At 35.0% G+C, this 14,171-nt stretch overlaps 3 protein-coding genes across 11 annotated transcripts; 1 reads left to right on the forward strand and 2 right to left on the reverse strand.

Moving 5' to 3' along the window:
- The first annotated feature begins 603 nt into the window (after nucleotides 1-603).
- Nucleotides 604-4,575, forward strand: Ilers (Isoleucyl-tRNA synthetase). The gene is made up of 3 exons (XM_070303313.1): nucleotides 604-1,000; nucleotides 1,044-1,145; nucleotides 1,229-4,575. Exons 1-3 carry the CDS (start codon nucleotides 604-606, stop codon nucleotides 4,222-4,224), a joined length of 3,495 nt encoding a protein of 1,164 aa, XP_070159414.1. The 3' UTR covers nucleotides 4,225-4,575.
- A 324-nt stretch (nucleotides 4,576-4,899) lies between these two features.
- Nucleotides 4,900-8,654, reverse strand: LOC138937406 (transmembrane and ubiquitin-like domain-containing protein 1). 8 transcript variants are annotated; one of them, XM_070303679.1, is made up of 5 exons: nucleotides 8,411-8,550; nucleotides 7,966-8,016; nucleotides 7,361-7,692; nucleotides 6,978-7,284; nucleotides 4,911-6,724 (listed from the first exon to the last, which is right to left on the reverse strand). In XM_070303679.1, the coding sequence occupies exons 3-5, from the start codon at nucleotides 7,674-7,676 to the stop codon at nucleotides 6,268-6,270; spliced, it is 1,080 nt and encodes a 359-aa protein (XP_070159780.1). In that variant the 5' UTR covers nucleotides 7,677-7,692; nucleotides 7,966-8,016; nucleotides 8,411-8,550; the 3' UTR covers nucleotides 4,911-6,267. The 8 variants fall into 8 exon arrangements, with proteins under 8 accessions (XP_070159775.1, XP_070159774.1, XP_070159779.1 ...); XM_070303674.1 differs by lacking the exons at nucleotides 7,966-8,016; nucleotides 8,411-8,550 and adding an exon at nucleotides 8,557-8,654 and having other exon boundaries at nucleotides 4,900-6,724; nucleotides 6,978-7,233; XM_070303673.1 differs by lacking the exons at nucleotides 7,966-8,016; nucleotides 8,411-8,550 and adding an exon at nucleotides 8,557-8,654 and having other exon boundaries at nucleotides 4,908-6,724.
- A 1,128-nt stretch (nucleotides 8,655-9,782) lies between these two features.
- On the reverse strand, nucleotides 9,783-13,857 carry LOC138936794 (ATPase family gene 2 protein homolog A). 2 transcript variants are annotated; one of them, XM_070302465.1, is made up of 6 exons: nucleotides 13,769-13,857; nucleotides 12,607-12,797; nucleotides 12,348-12,533; nucleotides 10,850-12,270; nucleotides 10,527-10,793; nucleotides 9,783-10,169 (listed from the first exon to the last, which is right to left on the reverse strand). In XM_070302465.1, exons 2-6 carry the CDS (start codon nucleotides 12,794-12,796, stop codon nucleotides 9,840-9,842), a joined length of 2,394 nt encoding a protein of 797 aa, XP_070158566.1. In that variant the 5' UTR covers nucleotide 12,797; nucleotides 13,769-13,857; the 3' UTR covers nucleotides 9,783-9,839. The 2 variants fall into 2 exon arrangements, with proteins under 2 accessions (XP_070158566.1, XP_070158564.1); XM_070302463.1 differs by lacking the exon at nucleotides 13,769-13,857 and adding an exon at nucleotides 13,024-13,241 and having other exon boundaries at nucleotides 9,784-10,169.
- Between the last annotated feature and the right edge of the window lie 314 nt (nucleotides 13,858-14,171).

The following is a 14,171-nucleotide window of genomic DNA, read 5'->3' on the forward strand; positions in this document are numbered from 1 at the left end:
GTATAGGTGTATGTCTGTATACGTACACACACGATTGCATTGCTCGCGCGGACGCACTATGGAGAGGAAAGATAAAAAATGATCAACGATCACGCTCTCCTTGTTCCTCTAGCGTATCGCTTTACGGCCTGAGATATGGCCTGAAGATGCTTTCTGGCCTCTCGTAGCAGAAAGCAGTAATGCAACAAGACTAACGGGCGCTCATTTTCGAGAATTTTTTACTTGCATATATATATATGTGCATATATATGTTTAAATTATAGTTAAAATTGTACATGTAATTAAATATTGTATGATGGTCAATAATAATTTTAATTATTAAAAAGTCAAAGTGATCCGGCTAACTTTACGAGCTCACTCCTGTCGACCCAATTAAATGCTACTTTACTTCATAGGTGGGATCATTGAACGCATCCTAACCTGACGTATCGAAATATTTGCGCATGCGCGCGAAAATCTCGAGGGATTTGTTAATTTCGTATCACTTATCACTTCCGTTTATTCTTCTCTAAATTATTGTATGGGATGGTAGTACTGCCGTACTGCGTCTTATGAGCGACAAAAATTCATCAAGAATAAAGAAGATTATACCTGTTTGTAATAATGTCCAAAGAAGAAATGGAAAATCTTACGCATCGCCACAATAAAAACTATTCCGAATTAGATTGTCCGTTGAGATTGCCGGAGACCATCGATTTCGCGGCAGAGGAAGAAAAGACGCTGAAAAAATGGGAGGAAGAGAAAACGTTTGAAAAGAGCGTGCAGTTATCGCAAGACAAGCCTAAATATATATTTTACGATGGACCGCCATTCGCCACCGGTTTACCGCATTACGGGCACATTCTTGCCGGCACCATAAAGGACATTGTGACGAGGTACGCGTATCAGCGTGGCTTCCACGTGGAGCGTAAATTCGGTTGGGATTGTCATGGATTACCAGTGGAAAATGAGATAGACAAAGAATATAATATCAAGGGACCTGATGACGTGGCCAAAATGGGCATCAAAGAATACAATCTCAAGTGCCGTAAAATCGTGATGAGATATTCGGACGAGTGGGAAAAGATCACTGCACGAACGGGCAGATGGATGGACTTCCGTAAAGACTACAAAACCATGTATCCATGGTACATGGAGTCTATTTGGTACATCTTTAAGCAATTATATAATAAAGGTCTCATTTATAAAAGCTTTAAGGTAATGCCTTATTCTACTGCTTGTAATACAGTGTTATCAAACTTCGAAGCTGGTCAGAATTACAAAGATGTTGTTGATCCATCTGTGGTGGTGGCTTTTCCTTTGCTTGATGAGCCAGGTGTGTTCCTGTTGGCTTGGACAACCACTCCTTGGACATTACCTAGTAACTTGGCTCTGTGTGTCAATCCTACCTTTGAATATATAGAAGTTAATGATAATGCTACCGGTAATGTTTACATCATATTAGAGACTCAATTAAAGCTTGTTTTCAAATCCCCAGATCTTTACACAATACAAGGTAAGAGAAAGGGCGTGGATCTGAAAGGAAAGGAATATGAGCCACTATTTCCATATTTCATGCATTGTAAAGAGAATGGTGCTTTCAAAGTATTGAATGATACTTATGTCACATCGGAGACAGGAACTGGTATTGTCCATCAAGCTCCATTCTTTGGTGAAGACGATTATCGATGTTGTTTAGAAGCCGGTATAATAAAGAGAGAACAGGAGGTTATATGTCCTGTGGATAGCTGTGGTCGTTTCATAGAACCGGTCCGTGATTTTCTTGGCATGTACATCAAGGATGCAGACAAGGAAATAATCAAATATCTCAAAGCTAACAAGAAATTGATCGTTAATAGTACAATAAAACACAGTTATCCGTTCTGCTGGAGAACCGACACACCACTTGTGTATAAAGCTGTGCCATCTTGGTTCCTCAAGGTAGAGTTGATCAAGGACAAGCTATTGATGACAAACAGCGCAACTTATTGGGTACCAAAATATGTGAAGGAGAAACGATTCGGCAATTGGCTACGTGACGCCCGTGACTGGGCTATCAGCAGAAATCGCTACTGGGGCAATCCCATACCATTGTGGATCTCCGATGACCAGAAAGAAATCGTGTGTGTAGGCAGCATTGAGGAGCTGGAGCGATTGACGGGCACAAAAATAGAGGACCTTCATCGAGAGAGCATTGATCATTTGGAGATACCGTCGCAACGTCCCGGGCATCCGCCGTTGCGTCGCATCCCCGAGGTTTTCGACTGCTGGTTCGAGTCCGGTTCCATGCCGTATGCACAGAGGCATTATCCGTTTGACCAGAGAGAAGATTTCGAAAAACATTTCCCGGCAGACTTCATCGCCGAGGGGATCGACCAGACGCGCGGCTGGTTTTACACACTTCTGGTAATATCCACCGCGCTGTTCGGTAAGGCGCCGTACAAGAAACTCATCGCCAACGGTTTAGTCCTCGCAGCCGATGGCCAGAAGATGTCGAAACGCAAAAAGAATTATCCCGATCCCATGGCCGTAATCAATAAATACGGAGCGGATGCCTTACGACTCTATCTAATCAATTCGCCGGTCGTAAGAGCCGAGAATCTACGATTCAAAGAGGAGGGTGTTCGGGATATTATCAAGGACGTTCTTCTACCCTGGTACAACGCGTTCCGGTTTCTTGTGCAGAATATCGATCAATTTGAGAGAGAAGTGGGAAAAAAATTTGTATTTGATGAAACAAATCTTCCTTTCTCCATCAATTTAATGGACAGATGGATTATATCTTGCACTCATACGCTATTGCTTTTTGTGGAGAAAGAGATGCAAGAATGCAGATTGTACACCGTAGTACCTTACTTAATAAAATACATAGACAATCTTACAAACTGGTATGTGAGAATGAACAGGAAGCGTTTCAAGAGCGAGGGGGACTTTGATGATCGTAAAGATGCATTAAATACTCTATTCTTAGTTATTTACATAATGGTGCGACTCTACGCACCATTTACGCCGTTTTTAACAGAATATATGTTCGATTGGTTGAAAAAGCGTTTGCGTATGAAGGATCACATCAGTGTACATTTTCAAATGATACCAGAAGCGTGTGAGGATTTGATAAACATGAGTATGGAAAAGGGTATATCACGCATGCAGACTGTCATCGAATTGGCGCGTATCGTGCGAGACAGGAAGACTATACCCACGAAATATCCCTTGCGGGAAATCGTAGCGATTCACCACGATGAAGATATGTTGAAGGACATTCTTCTGCTAGAATCGGAAATACTTGAAGAGCTCAATATCAAAAAAATAACAGTCACTACCAATAAGGAAAAATATGGTGTGACCCTAAGAGCTGAACCAGATCACAAGATCCTTGGTGCTCGCTTGAAAGGAGAATTCAAGCAGATTACGCAGGCCATCAGAGAACTATCAGACGAACAGTTGCAAAAGTTCGTCGACACGAAAGAAATTGTTGTGCAGGGTCATAAACTTGAAGAGCAGGATCTGCGCTTGATGTTCAACTTTACTGATCCGTCTGCTCAAGAATTATCGAAGCAATATGAAGCTCATAGTGAAGGAAGCTTACTAATCCTCCTAGACATCACTTTCGACGAGGAGCTATATAACGAGGGAATAGCGCGGGAAGTCATCAATCGAGTACAGAAGTTGCGGAAAAAGTCTAATCTTATACCATCTGATAAAGCTATCGTGTTTTACGGTATCGAGGACATGGATAGTACATTGGCCAAGGTGATCATCAGCCACAAAGAATTTATCAAAAACACGACCAAAACTCCGTTAAAAGATATATCGGAGTTTTCTCAGAATACCGATTACATTATTCATTTTAGTGAAATACAGATAATCAAAGAGGAAACAGTTACTTTGTCATTGGCTCGAAAACGAACCGAAATGACTGAAGAGGATAAGAGCGTAAATGGGCGCCCTCACGTCTTTATTACACTTGTAGGTATAAAACAGAGATTCGATGCAGCATTCAACGATCATAAAAGTCCTGCGAAAGTGTGGTTATGCGTTGATCATCTTGGTATTATCACACATGAACGTTTGAAACAGGAGATTGAATTGATATTCGGTATTTATGATACTTCGTACGACTTGTATGTCAATAATAAGCAGTTTACTATAACAATGGACAATACACCAATAGATATAGACTTGTTAAATGAACAGACGATAAAAGTCGTGAAGCCAGGAATGTCATTGCCATCCGACGACTGATGAACGCTTCGTTGTTTGATGTTATCAATGTGACAGATTGAAAGGGAAAGCAAAGTGGTAAATCTCATAAACAAAAATCGTTATTACTTTATAATATGTAAGTTCCTAAAAAAGATAATGTTTTACAATATTATATCTTTAAATTAGGTGAAAGTTGAGTGAGATCTAAACTATTCAATTTTTTTCACCAATGAAAGTTATACTATACTATAAAGCATTAGAAAATAATATTCCTCTCTTAAGTTAACATTGCATCGTGTTCTTTACTTTTGTTTATTTTATACACATTATGAGATTTAATATTTAAAATTTAATATTATGTATATTATGCGGCCTTTTTCAATAAAAGTTATATTTATATTGATCATTTCGTAAATTAAAAAAATAAAAATTATAAAAATTATATACATATTTTGAAAATTAATTCTTTTCCATAATTTTATTACATTTATTTTCCTATCTTGCATATTGTGTTTAACCATTATAAAAAATAATTCGTAAATATACTGGAATATTATATTATGTGAAAAAACATTAGCGACAGTTAGATAATATAAATTTTAACTAGTATTTAAAAAAAATATTGGTTTATATTTATTTTAGGAAAGAAGGAGAGCATATGTAAGATAAAAGTATCAAATGAATAGATACATTTATTGACATTTTAAAACAATCATAATATATAATTATTAATTTAATTTTAACAAATTATATGATACAGTAAGTAACAGAGATAATAGTATATTTCACCCATCTTCTTGTTATATCATATTCAAGATTTTAACCATTTGCCATAAATATCCATTCAGTTTTCTTAGAAAAGCCTGATTTTATTAATGCATCCTTTCTCGTATGAATTGTACAATATAAGCAAATATTGCATACTTCTAGTTTGCAATACTTTAATGTAGACCGTAGGTAATGCAATATCCTTTTTTCCAAATTTATTATCTATGTAAAACTCAAATAATTTTTAGTGGTAACTGCAATCTTATGCATTATTATACATAACTATTTAATGATATCCACACAATACTTGAATTTGTAAAATAATTTCATTAAACACCGCGAATATAAAAACATTTATGATATATACTTGGTACTAATTGTCATTCTCATAGCATCAACAATACAACGCACTACAAAAAGATCAAAGAAAATAATTAACTTTATAAATAAATATATTTTTAGAATGTATATTTTTATATATAATATTCGTTCCTTTTATATTTAAAGTTAATTAAAATTATAATTAAGATTGAAATAAATAAATTAATAATTTGTTAATATTTAAAGGGCTACATACACCTAGCGATAGGAAAAAGTGGGGAAAATTTGACAATTTTTTTTCCCTCCCCATGAAAAATTGTCAAATTTCCCCCTATTTTTCCTACCGCTAGGTGTATGTTACCCCTTAATGCTTATGTTTTCTCACTGAATAGTAAATTATCTTTTCAGAATTAAATTTAAAAAAAAAAAAAAAAAAAAGACAACTTACACTATGCAAGATATTTTTCCAATTATTGTATAATACAAACAAATAATATTTTTTGTGGAAAATACTTATATATATATATATATATATATATAATAACACTTATTATATTGGAAATTTTCCACAAAAAATGTCATTAATTTTTACGCGATAATTTAGCGCCTCCTATACTTCTGTATAGAATGTGTAATTACTTTTGTAACCGGTTTAAATATAATCTAAAAGAAATTTATCTCAAACAGAAATGTGCATTGCACGTATTATATTATATTATATTCTGCAATCTCTTTTTAATTAAACCATTTATAGACATACAAATCAAGATTATATTATCAACACCTATAAAAGTGGTAAAAATCAAATGATAGAACAAATTCGTCTTTATTAACGATAAATCTGATTTCGAAAATATTACACTAAAAATGCTCAGCGACTAAGATTGCTATTTGATTAGTCAAATAGTAACCGTTAAATCAAGTGCATATGTAATATATGTTAAACCATTTTAAAGTGCTTTCATTAACATACACAACATAGTAATCGCCGTTTTATTCAACGTTTCGAATGTTATCTTGATCAGGAAAGAAATTACTAAATAGGGAGACAGTAAAGATAGCTGTTAGCGCGTAAAGTGCAAGCGTGGTTGTCGCAGTAAAGAGTTGAGCGTAATGGTACCGTGAGTACCACGCGAGACCTAAGATAATCGTCAGAATGCTTACTAAGAGACGACTTAAGTCCCATTCGTTGTGCATCGAACTGAGACCCGTGCCGGTTGGCAGATCCGAGAACGGTTGAGAATTAAAATAGATGGACGACGAGTTATCTAATGTAGACGTCTGAGACGACGGTACAGTAGTCGGTCGTGGTTGATGTACCCAGCAATGGACCACACAATCGTTGAATAAGCCGCATTGCTCAAGAGTTTGAGTGTCGGGCTGCAACACGCGGCCATTGAATACTAATCGCACTGATTTGTGCGCTTCCAATTCCATTTGAAAATGCCTCCTGCAAAGTCGGGATTATCGAATTAATTCTTTTGTATACTTCATGATTTTATAAATAATATAAGATAAATCATATATATATATATATATATATATATATATATATATATATATATAATATACATTAAAAAAATAATATACTAACTATATTATTCATATATGAAAGTATCACAGATTGTTATAAAATAATACAAAATAAAATGCAATTCTTTAATAATAAAACCAATATATACAAATTTATATTAAGTAATTACCTTTTAAAATCACCTAGCATTTCTTTAAGACTGCCAGTGACTAGTTTCTGATCATCATTTATGAATTTCAATTTTATGGCGATTTCATTACTATCGCTTAGAATCGAGTCTTCTGTTGTACATTCTGACGAACCACTGCAAGTGTTTTGGTCTAATGTATTTGTATCAGAATTATCTGCTTTAGCAGATCTTTGTAGCAGTGATGGGTCATCGTTATTGAATGAATCCATGGCTTCGATAAGTACCTCTTCTGTTGCTGTAGACAATCCTGTTGGTCTAGCGACTTCTCGAGAAGTTTCACTAATATCTAATATATCACACAATATAAAAGAGACTCAACTAACATCTATGTAAAGAAAAAAAGACACGAAAGAAATATTTACCCATGGCAGATGCATTTGGACAATTTGATTGCATACTATCATTATTATCCGAAGTTGTCTCAGTCGTTTCTTCTTCTGTTGTTTCTAAATTCGGAGGCCGCCCAACATCCTGGAGACTAAGACTGCTTGTGTTTTGATGATTGGCTCTTATCGTCGCGATACGCGTCGGCGTTCGGTCACGCAATATAAGTACAGTGCGTATTAGTGGCTGATCCACTATATTTGTCGAACACCAAGCGAGCCATCCAACCAGCAGTATACTCATGACAATGAAAAAGTCTGTGACTTCATCACCAACTCCCTCAATCAATGACATCTTACTCAAGATAGATCTGTCAAGATAACAAGATTAATAAAATAAAATTGTCTGCATTACATTATGATAATATAAACAGATATTACTCAGAATCTGTTTAAATATTAGTCATAAGATGATATTATTGATAAAATTGCTTGACAATTACAATCATCATTAATATCAAAATTTTGGATACTTAAGATTTGAATTCCTTATTAGTATAAAACAGCAATTATTTTTGACACATCTCATGATGTTTAATTATCACAAGCAATTAATAATAATGGAACAAACAGATGTAGCGTACATAGCAATAAAAATTCGTCAGCTGAGAGGTTATCTCATAGGCATAATATATCTAGACCGAGCGTTTGCCTTTATTTAAGGAGTGGGGATAAAGATGCACGTAGAAAAGGACATACTCTGTTTCGTGCCCGTTGCATTTTGCATTTTCTCTCGCTCGCACAGAGCATAGCGCTTTCTTTCGTCATGCTACGTGTGAGCGAGAAAAAACGCAAGGAGCACGAAACAGAGTATATCCTTTTCTATGTGCACCTCGGCTCCCACTCCTCAATACTCGGTCTAGATATACTATGTCTATGGGTTATATTGTCGAAAAACTTTGTTTGTCAACACAAAACGATATTTCGAAGTAGACGCTGCTCCTTTTTCAGAAACGACGAACGATGCTTCATGACAATGTAATACGACGATTCTAAGAGAAATCGCGTGATCTAAAGAAAAAAAATTACGTCGCGTTCGTTAAATCGTTCCTTCGAGTGAACTCGTTCGACACGTCGTTTTAATCGACGAAAGAAACGTTGTTTCTTCGTTACGTATTGCTCTCAATGCTGTCGATGTGTATCGCGATATCGCGAATGCAATAACGATTATTAACTGCGAGATGTTTGCGAAAATCCGATCCACAAACATCTGGAGATGACGTAGATAGTAGTTTGTGACAGATAGCGACTGAACCATAGGGCGCGTTCAGAAAACACAACTGTTGAGCATCGTCTTGTCAACACTTTTTCTATGTGCACCTTGGCCCTCACTCTTCAACACTCAGTCTAGATATATTATGTTTATGGACTGAACCGACTGAACTGGTAAATAAAGTAGGTCTGTTCTTTACATCTGAACTGGCTGCACCAGTTCAGAGCCCATTCTTCTTCCAATGGGGAGAGAAAAAGATAAACTCTGAACCAGTGCAGCCAGTTCAACTGCAAAGAACAGACCCAATAATGTGCGATCGTCTTGCTCTCTCTCTCTCTCTCTCTCTCTCTCTCTCTCTCTCTCTCTCTCTCTCTCTCTCTCTCTCTCTCTCTCTCTCTCTCTCTCTTCTCTGCTTGTGAAATTACCAACTTCGATTATCGCATTCGGATAAATTTTGTCCATCGCTATCTACATTGTAACTTGTAACAAACATGTTTTAGAGAGAAATCATATCTATGACAATTATTAATGTTTATCAATGTTGGAAAAATCACCTCTGACATTTAATTCGAGATTTATTTATATTGCACTCGACATAAACTTATACTATTATTTTGACGATAGTGAATTTTACTCTAGGCCATCGTTATTGAAAAAATAAATCGCATATTCAACTTATATTTGAGATTACAATTCTCGGCGCGTATAATAATTTAATTTGCATCTTTCTATTTTTATCAGTTTCACTCAATAACTTGTGCTAGTAATCGCCATTATAGGCTTCTCTCTGCCATTTATACAATCAATATACATACATCATGGCTGCGGTCGAGAAGACACTAGAAATGCTTCGAAGCGTTTGATTGACCAATCAGGACACAAAGAATAAAGATTTCTTTATTCTGATTGGTAAACGCAATTCTTCGAAGCATCTCTAGCGTCTTCTCGACCGTAGCCCATATCATATTAACTTTCAATAGGAAAATATGAAATTCATGCAGGATCGGATTCAAAAGATCGGGGAACGCGCGCATATCCATCACAAAATTTTAATCATTAGTTTTTAGAAACACTTTTCAATTAATGTCGATTGAGTTTAATATACGGAATTTGTATATATCAGTTAAACTTAATTATCTTTTTCTAAAGCGTACAAAACATGTAGGCAAACTGAAATCCGAAAATAAGATCTTTAAGTCCTTTTGTTGCAGGTTAAAAACGCATTTATACATCTTTATAATTTCCTCATAAGACTTTATTCATATAGTCGTCATAAATCTTGAGAAGAGAAACGGGTGTTCTAGGAGTGACGGTTTTAAATGCGGCTATGAAATGTTCCTTAATAACAACAGTGGCGTCAAGATCCTCTTCTAACGCTTTCATGGCGGCTTCGTGACATATCGCTTGGATTTCTGCACCGGTGTAACCTTCCGTTAGAGAAACCAGATCCGCAATATTTACTTCATCCGCGATCGGCATATTTCGCAATTTTATGCTGAATATTTCTTGTCTGGTTTCTTCATCCGGTAATCCGACGTATATTATACGGTCTAATCGTCCAGGTCGGAGAAGTGCCTGATAGAATTATCGTTGACGTAATATCATTGTCACAATCATAATATTATAGATGATAAGTAAAGAAGATAATTTGGAGATAACAAAATATTAAATAACATTGTTATTATCAGATAAAATAATGATGACAGTATTCGCGCGCGATTATTGTTATAATATAAATATAGCCAATTAGAGATAAAAGAAAATTTTATACTCTATAGATAAAAAGAAAATAACTCAAAGAGATAATAAAATATTTCATATTGAGAAGTATTGACAGAAATTTTCTTTCAAAAAAAGCTGATTCTTAGAATCAATTATACTACTTCAATTTCCAATTATATGCTTTAATCAGTGATATATAGGGAAAATTACTTTGTCAATTTTATCCGGTCGATTAGTAGCCGCTACTAATGTAACGCTTCCCAGAGTGGTGACACCATCGAGTTCAGTCAATAATTGAGCCAGCACTCGTTCCTGCACGTTGCTGCCGCTACCATTGGAAGAAGAACCTCTCTCACTACCTAATGCATCTATTTCGTCGATAAATACGATAGACGGTGCTACCTGTCTCGCCTTTTGGAATACTTCTCTTACAGCTTTTTCAGATTCGCCGACCCATTTTGAAAATAACTCTGGACCCTACAAACAATTTTACCATGCAGTAACGGAAATATAATCAGCATTAAATAACTTACCTTAATATTGAGGAAATTTACTTTACTCTCGGTAGCGAGAGCTTTCGCGATCATCGTTTTCGAACATCCTGGCGGTCCGAACATTAAAACACCTCTAGGAGGTGTAATACCCATTCTTACAAATGCTTGAGGATGTTTTAGTGGCCACTCAACAGCTTGTTTTAATTTTAGTTTCAAGTCCTTCTGTCCACCGATATCTGACCATCTTACATTTGATACTTCCACCAAAACTTCCTTCATAGCTGAAGGTTTTGTTATAATCAAGGCATGATGAAAATCAATCATAGTTACCTTTGGTTTATTATCGAACATAGTCTTGTCTTTTTGCTGACGTTTCACTGTATTAATTATCGCTTTCGAGCACAAACCATATAAATCTGCACCAACAAAACCATGAGTGACAAATGAGATGTTCTGTATATTCTCATGTGAAAGTGTATTAGGGATCTTTGAAAGTAACTTTATCAGTATTTCTGTTCGCATGTTTGGAGTTGGTACATAAATTTCAAATTCCATGTCCAATCTGCCAGATCTTCTCAGAGAACTATCTACGAAATCTAATTTCGTAGTTGTAGCCATTATTAATATATCATTATTAGTACTTTGTAGACCATCAAAAAGCGTTATTAGTTGAGCAAGAACTCTCCTCTCGTGATCTGTGCTAGAGTTACTTCTCTTGGGACACAAATTGTCTATGTCTTCCAATAATATTATACTAGGGACATTTGACATTGCTTTGTTGAATATCTCTTTGAGTTTATTTTCTGTTTCACCGATAGACTTGCTGTAGATATCTGAACTATACACAATAAATGTGTTAACGTTACATTCTGAAATTATAGCATTGGCTATCATGGATTTACCAACACCAGTGGGACCATATAACAATATCCCTTTACTTATACCAAAATGCTCTATGTTTCTGTATTTGCCAATACCTATCGTAACTACATCTCTTATATCGGATATGAGAGCACTGTATCCTCCTATATCTTCGGTTCTATATTTCTTTTTTGGGATACTATTTCCATCTTTTGCAACATTCAAGACTGTCCATTTTGTTGTATACAATACTTTATAAAAAGTTATTTTTGTTTGAGTAGTTGTCAGATTTATGTTTTTAAAAGCTTCTGATAAATAATTTCCATCTAGTGTTTCAGTTTGTTCTTTCTGGATTTCATCTGCCCTGATTTGAACAATTTTGTATACTATCTTCTTTCCGTAATATGGAATGCTTATTCTATTGCCAATAGCAAATATTTTGTGCTCGTTAAAATATTTTACAATATTATCAAGTTCTGCACTTATGTTAGACATTAAATGTTTTCCCAATTGATTCACTATAATCTCTTTAGCAATATAGATATAAGATTTTAACAAATATACTTTTACTAATCCCACAAGATTATTTAACTCAATAGCTGTAAATAATAAAAGAGAAAAATTAGTTTTCTTAATTTCTTCAAATTTGATAAATAAATGAATTTGATATATTTACCATGTTTTGTTAAAGAGACACTTGTCAAACTTTTCTCATTAGTCGGCCAAGCTGTTTTAACTACTACCTCATCTTTGGTCACAATGACAGTTGGTGATCCAATAGCAATATCGCATAGTTGAAAAGCAGACTGTGATATAAACACCATATCATTAGCATCCCTCTCAGAAATATGTTTGGGTAATTCTACGAGATACATGATTGTGGACTAAAGAGATATGAAAATAAAAATTACAATTACAATTAGACAGTTATATACCTTGTGATTGGAAAATTTCTATCGTACTGTATAAAACTCCACCCGATATAAAAGAATGGTTCCAACTTTCCGTGGAAGGTGGACAGTTTGCTTCGTGCAATAAAATATCTTTCTCGGTCAAAACACATTGACACTTGTCGCACTGTTGCCACGAAGACGACGTCAGATTCTTTCTCAATTTAGTAGACATTCTGCAAATATAACATATTGATTAAAGAACATCATATTCTTATATACAGTAATTTATGAAAGCAAACATTTAGTTCAACCCGTTTCCATTAAATTTTAGTAAAAACACTCTTCTATATCTTTTTAAACAAAAATAAAAAAATTTGCAAGCTAAAAGTCTTTTAAAATCATAAAGAAAGTTTAATTTCCAATAAAATTGAAATTCCACTAAATTACGAATTTCCTAACCTTCAAAAACCACACCTTTAACGGCTTATAACTTTCTTTATAGTAAATTAAAGAATTTCTCCTTTTGCAATGTTTATTTATATATAAAAAAAAAAGACTGCAAATGGGGGTATTTTTATCAAAATCTCAAAAGTAGAATATTTATTTTAATACGCGCATTAGAAGGTTAAGTTATACACATTTAAGCGGGGAGCACACACTTTTACATAAACGCATAATCACAAGCATAAGAAAATTGATTGGTCCATTTTCTTATGCATAACGAAATTGACCAATCAATTTCCTTATGCTTATTATTATGCGCTTATGCAAAAGTGTGTGCTCCCCGCTTTATTCGTACACCCACGTAATATCTGTCAACTCTTATTTTGGCCGTGTTCCAATATTCATTGTCAGTACTCAGTATTGGAAATCTATAATATACATTACGTAAACTATATATTTCCAGTATCGATAGTGAATTTTGGACACGACCTTTATAAGAATCGATAAACATATTTAAGTCAATCAGTCGAAAGTGATATATTAACTATAAAATAAATAAATTTATAAATAAATAAATAAATTTAATATCCAGTTAGTCAAACAGACCCCATGGGGTGCGTTCGGGAACCTTATCCGTGGGATACAATAGTATTTAATCGACCAATGAGGATGAAAGGAGCTCAAATATTTCTTTGTCCTGACTTATCCTTCTTGGTCGATTAACGCTAGTTTACCCTACGAATAGGATTTTTGAACGCACCTAACCGCAACTTATCATACACTTATTAACTGCCAGTGACCGCCAGATATTTGAGTTACACACACGCATGAATTCTGTTCCGAAAAATGATCGCTATGGGGAAACCAGGTGTGAAAAAACGGAACGGAATTATTCTGATTGGTTAGCTCCCCACCATTCCACCTTTCCGATTCCATTTTCCGATGTCCATGGGACGGCACTCTAAGCGCATAACCATAAGTATAAGAAAATGGATTGGTCCATAAGCATATGCATAAGGAAATGAACCAATCAATTCTCTTATGTTTATGATTATGTGCTTATGCAAAAATCTGTGCTCGGGCTCTTAGACAGAGATAGCATGCTTTGTATCATCCATAGACATAGTATATCTAGACCGAGTGTTGAAGAGTGAGGGTCAAGG

The sequence above is a fragment of the Polyergus mexicanus genome, unplaced genomic scaffold (genome assembly GCF_030449975.1).
Source record: "Polyergus mexicanus isolate NDT 795.1 unplaced genomic scaffold, iyPolMexi1.0 SCAF_10, whole genome shotgun sequence".
Lineage (NCBI taxonomy): Eukaryota > Metazoa > Arthropoda > Insecta > Hymenoptera > Formicidae > Polyergus > Polyergus mexicanus.